At 51.1% G+C, this 19,785-nt stretch overlaps 2 protein-coding genes across 20 annotated transcripts in view; one reads left to right on the forward strand and one right to left on the reverse strand.

The window, feature by feature from the left end:
• RyR (Ryanodine receptor) overlaps nt 1–15,698 on the forward strand; it is a 28,453-nt gene extending 12,755 nt beyond the window's left edge. For 3 of the 18 annotated variants that reach the window (XM_086838302.1, XM_020959230.2, XM_020959229.2), the window contains 17 exons: nt 252–456; nt 522–1,278; nt 1,714–2,876; nt 3,119–3,313; nt 3,371–3,486; nt 3,548–5,820; nt 5,888–6,367; nt 6,718–6,855; nt 7,023–7,309; nt 7,368–9,465; nt 9,769–9,881; nt 10,558–10,903; nt 11,139–11,439; nt 11,757–11,867; nt 11,933–12,352; nt 12,453–12,654; nt 12,713–15,698. In XM_086838302.1, the coding sequence (XP_086694428.1) occupies nt 252–456; nt 522–1,278; nt 1,714–2,876; nt 3,119–3,313; nt 3,371–3,486; nt 3,548–5,820; nt 5,888–6,367; nt 6,718–6,855; nt 7,023–7,309; nt 7,368–9,465; nt 9,769–9,881; nt 10,558–10,903; nt 11,139–11,439; nt 11,757–11,867; nt 11,933–12,352; nt 12,453–12,654; nt 12,713–15,392 (11,885 nt within the window). In that variant the 3' untranslated portion in view covers nt 15,393–15,698. Of the gene's footprint in view, nt 1–251; nt 457–521; nt 1,279–1,713; nt 2,877–3,118; nt 3,314–3,370; nt 3,487–3,547; nt 5,821–5,887; nt 6,368–6,717; nt 6,856–7,022; nt 7,310–7,367; nt 9,466–9,768; nt 9,882–10,190; nt 10,301–10,557; nt 10,904–10,983; nt 11,005–11,138; nt 11,440–11,732; nt 11,868–11,932; nt 12,353–12,452; nt 12,655–12,712 lie in introns of those variants that run through there. The other 15 variants (XM_020959232.2, XM_020959236.2, XM_020959234.2 and 12 more) reach the window with 11 other exon arrangements.
• Nucleotides 15,699–16,503: 805 nt separating this feature from the next.
• Nucleotides 16,504–19,778, reverse strand: LOC110189355 (uncharacterized). Of its 2 annotated transcripts, none has more exons than XM_020959398.2 (3): nt 19,599–19,778; nt 18,208–19,467; nt 16,504–18,140 (listed from the first exon to the last, which is right to left on the reverse strand). In XM_020959398.2, exons 1-3 carry the CDS (start codon nt 19,647–19,649, stop codon nt 17,382–17,384), a joined length of 2,070 nt encoding a protein of 689 aa, XP_020815057.2. In that variant the 5' UTR covers nt 19,650–19,778; the 3' UTR covers nt 16,504–17,381. The 2 variants fall into 2 exon arrangements, with proteins under 2 accessions (XP_020815057.2, XP_086694432.1); XM_086838306.1 differs by having other exon boundaries at nt 19,621–19,755.
• Nucleotides 19,779–19,785: the final 7 nt, after the last annotated feature.

Raw genomic sequence — 19,785 nt, forward strand, 5'->3', positions numbered from 1 at the left:
ATCCTATGCCAATTAATACGCACGAATTTCCTAGAGGAATTTTAATTGCTTAATGGATTCCGGACGAACGGAACTAATCGGATGCGGAGGCGGACGAGGATACGGACCGTATCGTTCGGAATTCATTGAAAAGCTTCTTGGTTCTTGGTTTCAAATATATATACATACATATATAATACTCATCATTAGCAACCAAATGCCGCCCCTCGGCCCGACCCGTACTCCATTAACTGTAATCAATCGTTGTGCAGGCTTCTCCCTCAACGGAGAACTCCTCATGGACGCCCTGGGCGGCGAGACGACCTTTGCCGATGTTACTGCCGAAGGAGTGGGCTTTGTGCCAGCCTGCACCCTGGGCGTGGGCCAGAAGGCGCGCCTCATCTATGGTCAGGACGTGGACTCCCTCAAGTTCTTTACCACCTGTGGCCTGCAAGAGGGCTACGAACCCTTCTGCGTGTAAGCATTCACTTGGATCTCAAAGGATAAAGAGGATATGTATATAATTAATATATTTCTCACAGGAACATGCGTCGTCCGGTGACCCATTGGTACACCAAAGATCAACCCATTTTCGAGAACACCGAAGAGATGCCCGACTGCCGCATCGATGTCACCCGAATTCCCGGTGGTGCAGATACCCCGCCGCATTTGAAAATCTCGCACAACACCTTCGAGACCATGGAGAAGGCCAACTGGGAGTTCCTGCGTCTTTCCCTCCCGGTGACCTGCATGAGTGAGTTCATCAGTGAGCAGGAGAAGGCCCGACGCTGGGACGAGATCAAGAACCGACAGTACCGTCTGATGCGCGAGGCAGAGGCTGCTGCTCAGATGGCGGTGCAGACCCAGGCCGCCCATATGGATCACATGCTCAAGGGAGGCTTCAATATGAATGACATCAAGGGTCTGACCCGGAACTTTGATGAGCATGCGGATGCCGAGGCGGATCACATGATGCGAGGACCATCGCGTCCACCGCGTAAGGGTTCTCTGACCCGTAACATCACCTTCGAGACGGACATGTCCGCCGCCCTAGACGAGATGCAGCGCTCCACCTCTGTGCTGGACATGAATGGGTTGGGCGACGAGTTGGACGACAAGAAGAAACGCGGTCGTAGTCCCTTTAAGTTCTTCTCAAAGAAGTCACGCGACCAGAGCCGTGAGAAGATGGGCTCCCGCACCCTGGACACCTCGCTGGAGCGTCGCAACACGGTGGCCCATGGAAGAAACGTGGTGAACCAGCAGATGACCACGAGGGCACCCACTCTACGGCTTAATAATGTGAGTTTTCATTGGGTTTTCATTAGATTTAATTTTTTTTAACTTTTAAAAGAAGTATTTGAGCTTCACATTTTTAAAATTACTTTAAAAACTTGTATGCATTTTAATTAATAATCAGTAGTACAAGTTTTAACTTAATTTAACCGGTTAATTATTCATCAAAATCATTATTTTTTACAAGTTTCACAAGTTATAAATTATTATGTTTCTTAATTTTAGACTAAAAGGTATTTATGTTAATGAAATATTTATTCTTTATAGAAAATAAACCCTGTAATTACATCAATTCTTCTCAAACTTTAAAAGTAGAGTAACATTTTCAGACTTTTTCTATAATTTCTACTTTATTATTAGCTCTGAAAATTATTCTTCTAAATAAAAAATACAAAATAATTACACATTCTAATACCCTTCGATTTAAATCCCTTACTCCAGGCCGACATCCCGCCCAGTCCCGTGGCCCAGGGTGGACCCAAGCAGCTGAGTGGCTCGAATCTCGGCCAGCCACCGATTGAAGGTTCCGGGGAAGAGATGTTCGATGCGGAGTGCCTGAAGCTAATCAACGAGTACTTCTACGGCGTTCGCATCTTCCCTGGCCAGGATCCCACGCACGTGTACGTGGGCTGGGTGACTACCCAGTACCATCTGCACAGCAAGGAATTCAACAAGAACAAGGTGCGTCGCGGATCGGTGTACATCGAGGACGACTACGAGATGGCCATCGAGAGGATTGACCGCCAGAGTTGCTATGTGGTGCGGGCGGACGAGCTCTTCAACGAGGTGACCCAGGATGCCTCCGGCAAGGGAGCATCGCAGGGCATGTTCGTGGGCTGCTTCGTGGATACAGCCACTGGCATCATCCGCTTCACATGCGAGGGCAAGGAGACCTCCCACCGCTGGATGATGGAGCCGGACACCAAGCTTTTCCCGGCCATCTTCGTGGAGGCGACCAGCAAGGAGATCCTTCAAATCGAACTGGGACGCACTCCCACCACGCTGCCCCTGTCTGCCGCTGTGCTGCCCACCAGTGACAAGCACATCAGTCCGCAGTCGCCGCCGCGTCTCAAGGTCCAGTGCCTGCGTCCGCATCAGTGGGCCCGTGTGCCAAACACCGCACTCCAAGTACATGCCCTCAAGCTGTCCGACATCCGGGGCTGGTCCATGCTGTGCGAGGATCCAGTGTCCATGCTGGCGCTGCACATCCCTGAGGAGGATCGCTGCATCGACATTCTGGAGCTGATTGAGATGGACAAGCTGTTGTCCTTCCATGCTCACAGTCTCACCCTGTACGCGGCATTGTGCTATCAGTCCAACTATAGGGCTGCGCATGCCCTGTGCCAGCATGTGGACCAGAAGCAACTGCTCTACGCCATCAGGTCGGAGTACATGAGCGGACCCCTGCGGCAGGGCTTCTATGACCTGTTGATTGCTCTGCATCTGGAATCACATGCCACCACAATGGAGGTGTGTAAGAACGAGTACATCACTCCCCTGGGACCGGAGCTGAAGGAGCTGTACAGCGAGGCAGAGATGCAGCATTCGCTGCGTTCCCTGGTCACAGAATCAGTGCGGCCGCAGCTTAGGATGACGGAGATCACGTGAGTTGAACTGTCGCCTCTCTTTAGTCGAATCCCCACAATGCACAGATTCTTCCTTTGATCACTGCGCGGGTGGGGACATGGCATTTATCTTGATATATCCATTCGATTTGTTCACGCCTCATTCTGTTTCAAATCTCCCCGGATCCTGGATCTCCCTGCATCCAACACAACACCTGCACCACTGCACCACTGCACCGAACCACCTACTACGACACCACTGTTCAACTACACCCGTCCAGACCCCCTGTGATTGCAACATCTAGTATGCCAAGTGTTTCCAGCGAACCGATCCCCAACATCGACCAATTGTACTCCCCGAAGTTCCCCCTAGAAGTAGTCAGGCAGTTCGTGATGGAGGCCCTGAAGGACGCCGTCGAGATCAACCAGGTCCACAATCGCGATCCCATCGGCTGGACCAACGAGAACCTGTTCCTGTGAGTACCAGTCTCCTCTAGATGTAGTCCTCTTAGTTATAGCTCATTCCTTCTTAGCCCGCTCATCAAGCTGACAGATCGCCTGCTCCTGGTCGGCGTCCTGACCGATGAGGATGTGCAGCGGCTGTTGGTCATGATCGATCCAGAGACCTGGGATGCCGCCTTCGAGAGGGGTGAGTATGGGACGGGAGAAGGATTTCCAACAACTATTGACTAATCACTCCGATTTAACAGAGGGCAAGGACGAACACCGCAAGGGCTTGCTCACAATGAAGATGGCCGAGGGAGCCAAGTTGCAGATGTGCTACCTGCTGCATCACCTGTATGACACCCAGTTGCGGCATCGCGTGGAAAGCATCATCGCCTTCTCGCACGACTTCGTGGGGGATCTGCAGACCGATCAGTTGCGACGTTATATCGAGATCAAGCAATCCGATCTGCCCAGTGCTGTGGCGGCCAAAAAGACTAAAGAGTTCCGCTGTCCGCCGCGGGAGCAGATGAACCAGATTCTCTGCTTCAAGAACCTCGAGCCCGACGACCAGGACAACTGCACCTGCGGCCTTGAGTTGCGCAGCCGCCTGGGTGATTTCCACGATTTCCTCATGCAGAAGGTTTCGCTTAACGCTCTCCAGGAGCCAGATGGCGTCGAAGGCGCGGCGATCGAGGAGATTAAGACGGGGCCCATAACAAAGATCTACAACTTCATCAACACCGTCAAGGAGCTGGAGGAAGGGCCCAAGGAGGTGGAGGAGCCAGAGAAGAAAACGCCCGAGGAGGTGTTCCGCAAGGTGCTCATCAAGACCATCGTTAGCTGGGCCGAGGAATCACAGATCGAGAATCCCAAGCTCGTGCGCGAAATGTTCAGTTTGCTGCTGCGTCAATATGACACCGTGGGTGAGCTGGTCCGTGCCCTAGAGAAGACCTACGTGATCAATAACCGAGCGCGTGACGACGTGGCCGAGATGTGGGTCGGACTAAGCCAAATTCGCGCCCTACTGCCCGTCCAGATGAGCCAGGAGGAGGAGGAACTGATGCGTAAGCGCCTGTGGAAGCTGGTAAACAATGCCACCTTCTTCCAGCACCCGGATCTCATACGGATCCTACGCGTTCACGAGAACGTAATGGCCGTGATGATGAACACACTGGGACGGCGGGCACAGGCGCAGAGCGATGCCCCGACCCAAACTGAGGGCGCCGAAGGGGTTCCGTCCAAGGAGAAGGACACCTCGCACGAGATGGTGGTGGCCTGCTGCCGGTTCCTCTGCTACTTCTGCCGTACGGGCCGGCAGAACCAGAAGGCCATGTTCGATCACTTCGACTTTTTGCTGGACAACGCCAACATCCTGCTGGCACGACCCAGCCTTCGCGGCTCCACGCCACTGGACGTGGCCTACTCGAGTCTGATGGAGAACACAGAATTGGCTCTGGCACTGAGGGAACACTATCTGGAGAAGATCGCCGTCTATCTGTCGCGGTGCGGCCTCCAGAGCAACTCGGAGCTCGTGGAGAAGGGCTATCCGGACCTGGGCTGGGATCCCGTGGAGGGAGAGCGCTACCTGGACTTCCTGCGCTACTGCGTTTGGGTCAACGGCGAGAGCGTCGAGGAGAATGCGAACCTTGTCATTCGACTTCTTATCCGTCGTCCGGAATGCCTGGGACCGGCTCTAAGAGGAGAAGGAGAAGGTCTGTTCCGCGCCATCGTCGAGGCCAATCGCATGTCGGAGCGCATCTCGGACCGCTGCAAGATGCAGGACGAGGCCGAGGGCACCATTGCCGGCCTGAACTTCACCCATCCGCTGCCTGAGGGAGAGGAGGATGAGGACTACATTGACACCGGTGCCGCCATCCTGAACTTCTACTGTACTTTGGTGGACCTGCTGGGCCGCTGTGCACCGGATGCCTCGGTCATTGAGCAGGGCAAAAACGAGTCCCTGAGAGCCAGAGCTATTCTGAGATCTCTGGTGCCGCTGGAGGATCTCCAGGGTGTGCTTAGCCTGAAGTTTACCCTGTCGCAGACGGCACCCGGTGAGGAAAAGCCCAAGTCGGACATGCCGTCGGGCCTGCTGCCCAACAATAAACAGAGCATCGTGCTCTTCCTGGAGCGTGTCTATGGCATCGAGACGCAGGATCTCTTCTATCGCCTACTGGAGGATGCCTTCCTTCCCGACCTGCGCACCGCCACCATTCTGGACAAGAGCGATGGCTCCGAGAGTGACATGGCCCTGGCCATGAATCGCTACATTGGCAACTCTATCCTGCCGCTGCTGATCAAGCACTCCAAGTTCTACAACGAGGCCGAGAACTACGCCAGCCTCTTGGATGCCACATTGCACACGGTCTACCGGCTGTCCAAGAACCGTATGCTCACCAAGGGGCAGCGCGAGGCGGTCTCCGACTTCCTGGTGGCCCTCACATCCCAAATGCAACCTGCCATGCTGCTCAAGCTGCTGCGCAAGTTGACTGTGGATGTGTCCAAGCTGTCCGAATACACCACCGTGGCCCTCCGGGTGAGAACTTAGCTCTCTTAAAAGCCTCATGAGTACATTAATATTATTATACATATTTGTTTGACAGCTCCTTACCCTGCACTTCGATCGCTGCGCCAAGTATTACGGCTCAACTCAAGGCCAGGGCTCGTATGGGGCGTCCTCGGACGAGGAGAAGCGTTTGACCATGCTGCTGTTCTCGAACATTTTTGACTCGCTCAGCAACATGGACTATGACCCGGAACTGTTCGGTAAGGCCCTGCCCTGCCTGATTGCCATCGGCTGTGCCTTGCCTCCCGACTACAGTCTGTCGAAGAACACGGACGAGGACTACTATGGCCGCCAGATGGGAGCTCCCGACCAGCCGCAATATATGCCTAATCCGATTGACACTAACAATGTCCACCTGGACAATGACCTTAACTCGCTTGTCCAGAAGTTCAGCGAGCATTACCACGATGCCTGGGCCAGCAGGCGTCTCGAAGGTGGATGGACTCACGGGGACATCCGATCCGACAACGATCGCAAGCATCCACGTCTGAAGCCATATAACATGCTCAGTGAATATGTACGTAGAGCGATCGATCAGTCATCAAATATATATGTGTTTAAGTCATTCATTATTAACCATTCAATTTAGTTTTATTTTCTAGCTTTCACTAATTGATTTGATTTATTTCTGTACTTAACTGAGTTTTTGATAATATTTAAGATCATAATTTCCTCTCATTATATAATCTCTCACTTAATAATTCCTTTTTTTATAATTACTCATGGATATTTAATAATTAATATACTTTTTCAGTTTGTTTTTAAGCGTAAGAGTATCTAATATTTAATCATTCATTTATAATTTACCAGCCAACCACAAAGACTATCCATAAAACCTATTTCATTCCTTGAATCTCTCTCTGACAGGAACGTGAGCGTTACCGGGATCCAGTGCGTGAGTGCCTCAAGGGTCTCCTGGCCATTGGCTGGACTGTGGAGCACTCCGAGGTGGAGGTGCCGCTGAATCATCGTGGATCGACGCGTCGCCAGTCGAAGCCCCAGATTGTATGTAGCAACCAATTCCCCAAACTAAATCCTTCCAAGCGCCCTCTTAACATATATTTTTCAAAAATTTTACACAAATCTTTCGAAATCGAAAACGAATTGGCTTTTCCGCCTTCATGCCACGCCCACGCATGTTACTCTGCCCACGCCCACCTTAACACCGATAGCACGAATTCCAGAATGAGGGCAGTCCCTTCAACTACAACCCGCACCCGGTGGACATGAGCAACCTGACCCTGAGCAGGGAAATGCAGAACATGGCCGAGCGCCTGGCGGAGAATTCCCACGACATTTGGGCCAAGAAGAAGAACGAGGAGCTGAATGGCTGTGGAGGAGTCATCCACCCCCAGCTGGTGCCCTACGACCTGCTGACCGACAAGGAGAAGAAGAAGGATCGCGAGCGTTCGCAGGAGTTCCTCAAGTATATGCAGTATCAGGGCTACAAACTGCACAAGTGAGTTTGCAGAAAGAGATCCTTAAAGAGATCATTGTTAAATTTTTCACTTCTCTAGGCCTTCAAAGGGCGGCGCTGTGGAGGAAGGAGGCGCCACCCAGGCGGCCGTTGAGCTACGCTTCTCATACTCTCTGCTGGAGAAACTTATCCAGTATCTGGACCGAGCCACCATCAACATGAAGCTGCTGAAGCCTTCTACCACTTTCAGTCGCCGCTCATCCTTCAAGACGGCCACGCGGGACATCAAGTTCTTCTCGAAGGTGGTCCTCCCCCTGATGGAGAAGTACTTCTCCACGCATCGCAATTACTTCATTGCCATTGCCACGGCAACGAACAACATTGGAGCAGCCTCGCTCAAGGAGAAGGAAATGGTGGCCTCAATCTTCTGCAAGCTGGCGGCTCTGCTGCGCAACCGGTTGAGTGCCTTTGGGCCAGATGTCCGCATCACGGTGCGTTGCCTCCAGGTGCTAGTAAAAGGAATCGATGCCCGCACGCTGACCAAGAACTGCCCGGAGTTCATTCGCACCTCCATGCTGACGTTCTTCAATCAGACGTCCGATGATCTGGGCAACACGATCCTCAATCTGCAGGACGGCAAGTACAGTCACCTGAGGGGTACGCACCTGAAGACCTCCACGTCACTGGGCTATGTCAACCAGGTGGTACTGCCCGTGCTCACGGCCATGTTTGATCATTTGGCCGCCTGCGACTATGGCAGCGATCTGCTGCTGGACGAGATCCAGGTGGCCTCGTATAAGATTCTGGCGGCCCTTTATCACCTGGGCACGGATGCCACGCTGACGCACGACCGAAAATATCTAAAGACGGAGATCGAGCGACATCGCCCCGCTCTAGGCTCGTGCCTGGGAGCCTACAGCTCCTGCTTCCCGGTGGCCTACCTGGAGCCGCATCTGAACAAGCACAACCAGTACTCGCTGCTCAACCGCATTGCGGATCACTCGCTGGAGGCGCAGGACATCATGGTGAAGATGGAGAGCTGCATGCCCAATTTAGAGACCATTCTCGCCGAGGTGGACCAGTTCGTGGAGTCGGACAAGACATACAACGATGCACCGCACATTATCGACGTGATCCTGCCGCTGCTTTGCGCTTATCTGCCCTTCTGGTGGTCCCAGGGTCCGGATAACGTAAGCCCGACCAGCGGCAATCACGTGACCATGGTCACCGCCGACCACATGAATCCGCTGCTCCGCAATGTTCTAAAGATGATCAAGAAGAACATTGGCAACGACAACGCACCGTGGATGACAAGGATTGCTGCATACACGCAGCAGATCATCATCAATACGTCGGAGGAGCTGCTCAAGGATCCGTTCCTGCCGCTGGCCGAGCGGGTGAAGAAGCGGACTGAGAATATGCTCCATAAAGAAGACAGCATGCGAGGCTTCATCAAGTCGGCCACGGACGACACCTCACAGGTGGAAACGCAGCTGCAGGAGGATTGGAACCTGCTGGTGCGCGACATCTACTCTTTCTATCCGCTGCTGATCAAGTACGTGGATTTGCAGCGCAATCATTGGCTAAAGGACAACATACCCGAGGCCGAAGAGTTGTACAACCATGTAGCGGAGATTTTCAATATTTGGTCGAAGAGCCAGTACTTCCTCAAGGAGGAGCAGAACTTTATCTCGGCCAACGAGATCGACAACATGGCCCTGATTATGCCCACGGCCACGCGCAGATCTGCCATCTCTGAGGGTGTCCCTGCCGTTGGCGGCAAGGTAAAGAAGAAAAAGAAGAACCGCGACAAGAAGCGCGACAAGGACAAGGAGGTGCAGGCCAGTCTCATGGTGGCCTGCCTGAAGCGTCTCCTACCCGTGGGCCTGAACCTGTTCGCTGGCCGGGAGCAGGAGCTGGTGCAGCACTGCAAGGATCGCTACCTGAAGAAGATGCCCGAGTACGACGTGATCGAGTTCGCCCGCATGCAGCTGACCCTGCCCGACAAGCTGGACCCCTCCGACGAGATGTCCTGGCAGCACTACCTGTACTCCAAGCTGGGCAAGACGGAGGAGCCGGTGGACGAGCAGGCGCTGGAGAAGGCCAATGTCAATGCCAACGAGAAGGGCAAGGACAAGACCCAGGAGACGGTGGACCGCATCGTGGCCATGGCCAAGGTTCTGTTTGGCCTGCACATGGTAAGTGTCAGTCCGGGAGGAGTTATCCCAATTTCTCTAGCTCTCTCTCACTCTGTCTCTTAACTGAAATATGGGAGGTCCTTTGCCATCCGTTCGAGTAACTCATCTCTATTGAAACTGAACAGCGTGACTCCGCGACAACTTTAATCTTTCTACTTAAATACAAATCTTTTAATCACTCGATTTTTCTTTTCCTCTCGAACAACCATCATCACACCAACCGCCACCACACACATCGTCCAACAACTGCTCTCATCCTCAATCCCGACCGAATTGTTGACCGAATGCTGACCACATTTACAGATCGACCATCCACAACAGCAGAGCAAAAATGTCTACAGGAGCGTTGTGTCGATCCAAAGGAAGCGTGCCGTTATCGCATGCTTCCGTCAGACATCGCTACATTCTCTACCCAGGTTATTACCGATTGTTCCCGATTGATAGACTCTCTACTCTATGCCCTGGATGGAGCCAGCTAACCCACTAACCCAAACCGTACTAAGTTAAAGCTACTATGAGTTTATCTGTCCCCACTGTCTGACCATCTTTTCATCTTCAATGGCATCTTAACTAATCCCCTCTGATAGCTAATGTGTACTAATGTCAGCGCCGTGTTCTAAAGCCATTTGTTTTATTGTATATTTTTATGGACTTGCCGCACGCTTCCTTGCCACTTGCAAATCCGATACCGAAACCGAATCCGAAACTGATTCCGTATCCCTTAGGCAGCTAGCTCCAAGAACAGGTCCAAACGCTGGGGTTCAAAGATCTCGGTGGCGCGTCGCCAGGCAGTCATTTCAAGCTTACGCGCCAAGCATCTTTATCGCATGAGCAGGTGGTACTCGTACTCGTAGTCGCTTCGATTGGTTTTCATCATCTCCTCCTATGTTTCTATAATTTCCCGTTTCTGTTCCTGTTCCCATATAAGTCCGAGGCTTTTACCTGCTGAGGATCGGCATCATTTCTTAGTTCTCTCTTGAGTTGGTCTCTAATTTGATTAACCAAAACGGCATGCTAATATCTGTTTGTTTCATCTGTGGATTAATCCTTCAGTGCTTCAATCCTCTAACTGGCATTATTGAACTCCCCCAGACATCGGGCTTGCAACATTTTTGCCCGCTCCTACTACGAGCAGTGGCTGCAGGAGGAGAACGTGGGCCAGGAGGTGATGGTCGAGGATCTGACGCAGACTTTCGAGGATTCCGAAAAGTCCAAGAAGGACGAGGAGGAGACGGACAGCAAGCCGGATCCGCTCACCCAGCTGGTGACCACCTTCTGCCGCGGCGCCATGACCGAGCGCAGTGGTGCCCTTCAGGAGGATTTGCTCTACATGTCCTACGCCCAGATTGCGGCCAAGTCCTGCGGCGAGGAGGAGGAGGAGGGCGGCGACGAGGAGGGCGGTGAGGGTGGCGAAGAGGGCGAAGGCACCAGTATCCATGTAAGTTGATCCCAACTAACCCAGTTGCAGCCCTAACCACCGCTAATAATAACCCCTAACGTCCGACATGTCTGACTCAGTGTCGGATGAGGCAACTAATGGTAACTATTTATTATGCAGCTGGGATCCTGCGAGATCCTCACTAATTCCTTGTCCCAATTCCCGAATGGGAAAACTGAGCTTAATACCTTCAGTTAGGTTCTTTCACTAACCTCCTATATACTCCCTCTTATAGGAACAAGAGATGGAGAAGCAGAAGCTGCTCTTCCACCAGGCGCGCCTTTCGAATCGTGGCGTTGCCGAAATGGTGCTGTTGCACATTTCCGCCTCCAAAGGTATACCTTCGGAGATGGTAATGACGACACTCAATCTCGGCATCGCCATTCTCCGCGGCGGCAACATCGACATCCAGATGGGAATGTTGAATCACCTCAAGGAGAAGAAGGACGTCGGGTTCTTCACCTCGATTGCCGGACTGATGAACTCCTGCAGCGTGCTCGACCTGGACGCCTTCGAGCGTAACACCAAAGCAGAGGGTAAGTCCATCCGCACCCGATCCCTCCGAGCTCCTCCCGCTTTCAGTTTGCCGCCCGCGTCCGCGCCCGTTAACTTTTTGGTTCGCACTCTTCTAAGTTCGATTACTGTATTGATTTGTGTGTCTACTTCCTTCCAACTGAACTCCCAACCTGATCGCCCAACCTGATCACCCAACCTGATCACCACCATGCCTCGCATGCCAACCATTACCAACAACCCACCAATCCTGTGACCGTGACTCCCGCTATCGTTGTACCAATCCACCCACCCAAAATTTGCCACACGAACAAAGAGTATATTCCGAGTGCGGGTGCAGGTCTTGGTGTAGGTTCCGAGGGTGCTGCCGGCGAGAAGAACATGCACGATGCGGAGTTCACCTGTGCCCTGTTCCGGTTCATCCAGCTCACCTGTGAGGGTCACAATTTGGGTGAGTTCAAACCCTTACTCTTGCCTCATCGAAATGAAACTAATCCTAATTGATCTTCTCCGCAGAGTGGCAGAACTACTTGAGGACCCAGGCCGGCAACACCACCACTGTTAACGTAGTCATCTGCACGGTGGATTATCTGCTGCGACTGCAGGAGTCCATTATGGACTTCTACTGGCATTACTCCAGCAAGGAGATCATTGATCCCGCGGGCAAGGCCAACTTTTTCAAGGCCATCGGAGTGGCCAGCCAGGTATTCAACACCCTTACTGAGGTCATCCAGGGTCCTTGTACCCTCAATCAGCAGGCATTGGCCCACTCCAGGTTGTGGGATGCCGTTGGAGGATTCCTGTTCCTGTTCTCGCACATGCAGGACAAGCTTTCGAAGCACTCCAGCCAAGTGGATCTGCTCAAAGAGCTGCTCAATCTGCAGAAGGACATGATCACCATGATGTTGTCTATGCTGGAAGGAAATGTTGTGAATGGTAGGTTAAGGAAGTTGTAGGGAAATCAGGAAAAGAGTGACCTCAGATCTTTTTAATTTAAATCTGATGACTTGTGTAACTCTCTCCTCCTTTTTTACAGGCACCATTGGCAAGCAGATGGTGGACACTCTTGTGGAGTCCGCCTCCAATGTGGAGCTTATCCTCAAGTACTTTGACATGTTCCTCAAACTGGCTGACCTCATCGAATCGCCCAGCTTCCATGAGATCGACATGAAGAACGAGGGCTGGGTAACGCCCAAGGACTTCAGGGAGAAGATGGAGCAATCCAAGAACTACACGCCGTAAGTATAGCTTAAGGATTAAGGGTCATTCCACATCGATTCTCACATATGCTTGCAGGGAAGAAATGGATTTCCTTTTGGCCTGCTGCGAGCGCAACCACGAGGGCAAAATCGACTACCGGGCCTTCGTGGAGCGCTTCCACGAACCATCAAAGGAGATCGGTTTCAACCTGGCTGTGCTGCTGACCAACCTCAGCGAACACATGCCCAACGAGCCGCGCTTGGCGCGCTTCCTGGAGACCGCCGGCTCGGTGCTAAATTATTTCGAGCCCTTCCTGGGCCGCATCGAGATTCTCGGCAGCTCCAAGCGCATCGAGCGCGTCTACTTCGAAATCAAGGACTCAAACATCGAGCAGTGGGAGAAGCCGCAGATTCGCGAATCCAAGCGCGCCTTCTTCTACTCCATCGTCACCGAGGGCGGTGACAAGGAGAAGCTGGAAGCCTTTGTCAACTTCTGTGAGGACGCCATCTTTGAGATGACCCATGCCTCCGGCCTAATGGCCACCGATGACGGTGGCGGCAATGTGAAACGAGACACCGCCTATAGTTCCTACATGAGCGAGGAGGAGGAGGAGCGTGCCGCCCGAGATCCCATCCGACGCACTATCACCGCCGTCAAGGAGGGCCTCAAGTTCGGCGTGCACATGCTCAGTCCGGCGAACATTAAGCACCAGATCGGCGTCATGCAGACCAAGTCCATCCCAGAGCTGATCGTCGGCTTCTTCAAGATCATCTTCTACATCTTTTACTACACCGGATATGCGCACTTCTGCGTGGTGCGTTATATATTCGGCATCCTGCTGAACCTGATGCGTGGACCTGCTCCGGAGCAGGAGGAGGAGCCAGTTGTAGAGGAGGAAACGTTTGGAAGAGCCCTGCCACCGCTACCGCTTGAGGAGCCGCCGGGCACGGTACAAGCTTTTGGCCTGGACATCAACAAGGAGGAGAACGGTATGTACAAGGTGGTGGTGCACGAGTCTCCGGCCAATTCCTCAATGGAGGAGGGCGGCGAGTCGAGTCCCGAGGACGGTACGGCCATCACCGGTGAACTGGCAGAGGGCGAGCCACACCAGGAGCCAATCTCCATTGTGGATCTGCTGGGTGGTGAGGCAGCCAAGAAGGCGGCCCAGGAGCGTCAGGAGGCACAGAAGGCCCAAGAGGCGGCAATGGCCTCCATCGAGGCGGAGGCCAAGAAATCATCGGCCGCGCCACAGGAGACGCCTGCCGTCCACCAGATAGACTTCTCGCAGTACACCCATCGGGCCGTCAGCTTCCTGGCCAGGAACTTCTACAACCTCAAGTACGTGGCCCTGGTGCTGGCCTTCAGCATCAACTTCATGCTCCTCTTCTATAAGGTCACCTCGTTTGCCGAGGAAGGCGAAAGCTCCGGCGAGGAGGAACTCATCCTGGGCTCTGGCTCAGGTGCAGGTGCGGACATCACGGGCTCCGGCTTTGGGGGATCAGGAGACGGCGGGTCGGGCGATGGGGAAATGGAAGACGAGATACCGGAACTTGTGCACGTGGACGAGGACTTCTTCTACATGGAACACGTATTACGCATGGCCGCCTGTCTGCACTCGCTCGTCTCCCTGGCCATGCTGATCGCCTACTATCACCTCAAGGTACCTCTGGCCATCTTCAAGCGCGAAAAGGAAATTGCCCGCCGACTGGAGTTCGATGGCCTGTTCATTGCGGAGCAACCGGAGGATGACGACTTCAAATCGCACTGGGACAAACTGGTGATATCTGCAAAGAGCTTCCCGGTCAACTATTGGGACAAGTTCGTAAAGAAGAAGGTGCGACAAAAGTACAGCGAGACCTATGACTTCGACTCCATCTCCAACCTGCTGGGCATGGAAAAGAGCGCCTTCACCGCACAGGAGAGCGAGGAGACGGGCATCTTCAAGTACATCATGAACATCGATTGGCGCTACCAGGTGTGGAAGGCCGGAGTGACCTTCACGGACAACGCTTTCCTCTACTCGCTGTGGTACTTTAGCTTCTCGGTGATGGGCAACTTCAATAACTTCTTCTTTGCCGCCCATCTGCTGGATGTGGCCGTGGGCTTCAAGACGCTGCGCACCATCCTGCAGTCCGTCACCCACAACGGCAAACAACTTGTCCTGACCGTGATGCTCCTGACCATTATTGTATACATCTACACAGTGATTGCCTTTAACTTCTTCAGGAAGTTCTACATTCAGGAAGAGGACGAGGAGGTGGACAAGAAGTGTCACGACATGTTGACTTGCTTCGTCTTCCATCTGTACAAGGGCGTGAGAGCGGGCGGTGGCATAGGCGACGAGATCGGTGATCCGGATGGCGATGACTATGAGGTCTATCGCATCATCTTCGACATCACGTTCTTCTTCTTCGTGATCATTATCCTGCTGGCCATCATCCAGGGTCTGATTATCGACGCCTTCGGCGAGCTGCGTGACCAGCTGGAGTCGGTGAAGGACAACATGGAGTCCAATTGCTTCATATGCGGAATGGGCAAGGACTTCTTCGACATAGTACCGCACGGCTTCGACACGCACGTCCAGAAGGAGCATAACCTAGCCAATTACATGTTCTTCCTGATGCATTTGATTAACAAGCCGGACACGGAGTACACCGGCCAGGAGACGTACGTGTGGAACATGTACCAGCAGCGCAGCTGGGACTTCTTCCCGGTGGGTGACTGCTTCCGCAAGCAGTACGAGGACGAGCTATCCGGCGGAGGCGGCGGCGGCTAAGTACACTTTGGAGCCGACCTCCGCATTCTGGGCACAATCACACGGCACTGGACGGTCCAAGGACTCTCGGGATCCATTTTTGTAGAGCGGTAGCTTTGACACCAGCTGGAATTTTTACCTAGTCAACTTTAGAAATGTATTTTAAGCAACAAATATCCTACATAATCGTTTTTATTACATATGTATGTACGTAGGAAGACGACGACCTTTTTCCAAAAATGAAATATTTGATGACGACGATTCTAGCACGTATAACAGCAAATGTTCTTAACTCATTTTCAAATAAATCTATTCATTTTTAACGAACATTGTAGGTTTGGAATTTCTATATTACCTTTTCTGAATGTGCACTAGGCGGTTATTTAAGCTTTTAGAGCTAATTCTATGGCTTTAGAAGGTGGTAGAATAGTTGGATATGATACCTAACTAAACAAAAATATCGTATTCAAAATTATTAAGAAAGTGTAGAAACGTTTAATATATAAAACTTTAAATGTTTAAAAATGTTGAATTCAATGTTAAAATATTATTGATCATTTTATTTATTTTAAACTAACATTTATTAGAAAACGAGCATAATGGACTTTTATATTTAGCGTATGTTGTTAACCCTTACTTTGCAACGCAGTAAAGGAGTCATCTCCGACCATATAAAGTATATACATATATTCTTGATCAGCATCAACAGCCGAGACGATCTTGCCATGTCCGTCTGTCGCAAACAAGTCTCTCAGTTTTGAAGCTATCTGAATGAAAATTTGTAGTTCTTCTTCTATATACTCTAACTCGTATATATGTCGGAAAGGTGACGGATCGGACGACTATATCATACTGCTGCCATAGGAACGATCGTAAAATTTTTAGAAAAAAATTATTACTTTTACAGTTTTTAACATATTTGTATCTAATTTGATTCAAAGCTATCTTTTATTATTAATTTTTTCGTTTTTAGTTTAATGAAAATCGGAATACTATATAATATAACTACCAAAGAAACGGATGTTAAATGTAGGGGATCAGTCAGTATCTTTCAAAAGTAATTTACTATGATCAGATTAATTATGATCAGTAAGTAACTATGAACAGGAAGAATATATGACCAGTAAGTATGTATGATTAGTTCTGTTTTCTTTATTGACACAAAATGTTTTTTGAAAACGTGATGTAGTTTCTTTATTTGCATTCAAAAACGCTTTTCACAAAAAGAGAGTCAGAGTTTGTTTGTTAATTTTTTGTTAACGATGTAAAAACAGTCAATTGCTTAATTAATTTCTTAATTATTTCACATGTTACTTTAAAGACATCTACATTAACATTATAAATTTGACTAAGTTTTAAGATTTTCTCAGATAAATTTTATATTCTTATTTACTTGCAAATACATTTTCTAAAAAAGGAAAATCTGTTCTTTTGTCAACGATTTTATCGCTTAAAGCTTATATTTATACAAAGAGTGATTATTAAAATACAAAATTATATCAATTAAACATTCGTTTTTACGGATGTTATGCTTATATCAAATTACTTAACGAATTTAACACAACAGTAACGCTCAACAAATAACGAAAACAACTTTATGTCAGGCAACTGATCACATAACAACTTACAATCGCTTTTACTTAACATACGACAAATACGTACTGTATATAAAAAATCACAGTTGAATGCGGACAATTATTTGGGGACAATTATTTGGATAACCAAATTACAATTGAGACTTGTAATTATTTACCTATTCCTACAGACAAGTGCGCGTGGTTAGTTTCAAAGTGAGTGTACATGCAAATACATTTATGGTGGCCGCATATATGCAAGTATATTTGACTATAGCCCTCACAACAGAGACCTTGCTACCGGGGAGCAGATTGTTGAAGATAAAAATAAATATATATACGGGCGCTGATGCTGCTGGGATTGGGCGATTGACTAGCGGAAGTTGTACAACTGAAAGTAATACAACACAAGGACAATGAAGATGGCGGCGAAATATCAGTAATCGAGGCGCTTCTTCAAGCGGAAGAACTCGGCGTTGTCGATGCTCGTCAGATTGTCCATATTGAGGTTACGCAACGTTCTCACGCCGGACAGTCGGTCCTCCAAGTCCGTGTACATGCTGCGGCAACGGTAGATGGACAGGGTCTGCAGACAAGTGCAGTTCGTGATTATGGCGTCCAGCGTGTGCTCAGTCAGCTGACTGCAGCCGCTTATGTGCAAGGCCCGCAGACGCGGCAACTTGGCGGTGACAACCTGTATGGTCTTATCCATGATGTTGTAGCAGTCGGACAAATCCAGCTCTTCGATTGAGGGACAGCTGCTGGCCACCGCCTCCATGCCCAGCAGCGAAATCTGTTGGCAGTTAGAAAGCAACAGGCGCTTTAGCTCCACGTGCTTCAAGCCGTACTTGAGGGACACATCGCTGATCCTGTTGCACCCTCGGAGGTTAAGGGACCTCAAGCCCCTCAATTGCTGTATGTTGTGCCCCTCGAAGTCATCCTCGCGTATGAGGTTCATTTCGTAGGCAGCAAGCATAGCCTGCTTCCGTCTGGCATCTCTCACAATCTCATCCTCCGCTTTGCTTCTCAGTGATATCTTGATGGATTGCAAGGATCCCGCCAAGCTGTCGCGCTCGGCCAGAGTGCTGCTGTACGGCGGATAGAAGTTGTCCATTGAGGAAACCTGGGAACCAGACTGCTTCCGACTAAACTCCAGCTTGGATATGTTTATGCCTGTGAGTGCAGCATCTGTTAACTAAAAGAAAAAAACCGAATAAGTTGGGAGAAAAGCTGAAGGTTGAGGTATATGGTATATGACTCACCATACTGCAGTGTTCCAGGGAGAGTTCGCGTAGCCAACGCAGCTGCCCTATGACCGATTGAATTGCCTCATCGGTGGCCCCATTGACGCAGTGATTCAGGTGCAGCGATCGCAGGCAGCGCAGATTACTGGCAATGGCCTTGATGCACTCTTGGCAGATTTGCAAGTACGAAACATTTAGCTCCTCCAGCACCTTGTTCTCCTCGCTGGCCACGCCCTCGGTGATGCCGCTGCTGGTTATGCTGTCGCAGTTGGAGATATCTAGGCTCTTGAGACGCTTCAACTTGGCCAGGTGTACGGCGCCTGCATTAGTAATGCTCAGGCATCCGTTGACCTTCAAGTGTTCTAGCTGCGGATTCGTTTGCACCAGAGCTGCCAGGTTCTCGTCGCTCACACACATCGTGGCCGATAAATCCAAGGTAGTCAAACTAGGCTGAGTGGCCAGGAAGTTCCTGATGGTTGTGCAATTCAGCTGACGGCATCCGGCCAAGTAGAGGCGCTGCAGCTGGAGATTAAGGTCGCTGAGCGCCATCAACGCCTGACCTATCAGCGTGTGGCTAAAGTCCAGCTGGCGGAGCGTCCGCCGCTGCAAACTCAAGATGGTCAGGATAAACTTGAACGTCAGCACGGATTCACTGGGCAAGACATGATCCGAGGAGCCGTTGCCGGGATAAAACCTGCGATGGATGGCGTTGTGGAAGGCTATGTGGCAGCCAGACATGTTGATCACTTCGAGGCTGGGCATGAACGAGGTGAGCCGCATGAGGATGGCGTCGGTGAGATACTGATTCTCGCACAGTGTCAACTCCCTGATTCCGGCCAGGTTGCTGGCCAAGTCGTTAAGGTCGGGACAGGAATTGTTGTGCGTGTCCAAAAACGACCCGGACATGAACAGCGGAAGGCAGCGCTTCAGCGACAGCGAGTGAAGGTGCGGCAGCACGCCCAGCATGCCGTAGAACTGCTTGTCGTTCAGATCAACATTGTCCAGGGCCAGTGAGTGCGCCGTCCGGCCCATGAACCGCATGAGCTCCTTCACCTGGCCCAACGTCACGTCCTCGAACAAAAAGTGCCTGAAGCGGCGCTCGCAGCGCAGCAGATCCGCCACAGGACTCAGTTGGTCCGACAGCACCACCTTGGAGAAGCAGACGCGCGTGCGCATGTTGAACTCCGTCTGGTCCAGCGCCGCGTGCCATCGCTGGCAGGTTCCTCCGGCCGCCTGCAGATCCGAGTAGCCCAAGTAGCTGAAAATCTTCAAAACAATCTGGAAGGCAGAACAGACAAAACACAATCAGCTGACGGCTGCCCTAACAGGTAGACAGATACATATATGTGCGCTTCGATAATGGATCGGTCACGGGACTGCCGCGGACCGCGAAACACTCACTCACTCACCTCCAGCGGCAGCTCGTCGTACCTGGGCGAACTAAACTCCGAACACGACATTCTCTGCGCCTCGAAAGCGAAATTTGCAATTTTAATCCAAACAACTAGCAGCTCCCTCCGCCCACTCACAGCGCCCGCAAAACTATAGTGTTGATTAAGTTTGTACCTAGACAAGGGACAGTATGACCATTTTTGA

The sequence above is a fragment of the Drosophila serrata genome, unplaced genomic scaffold, assembly GCF_035046125.1.
Source record: "Drosophila serrata isolate PLE 108 unplaced genomic scaffold, ASM3504612v1 contig_347, whole genome shotgun sequence".
NCBI lineage: Eukaryota > Metazoa > Arthropoda > Insecta > Diptera > Drosophilidae > Drosophila > Drosophila serrata.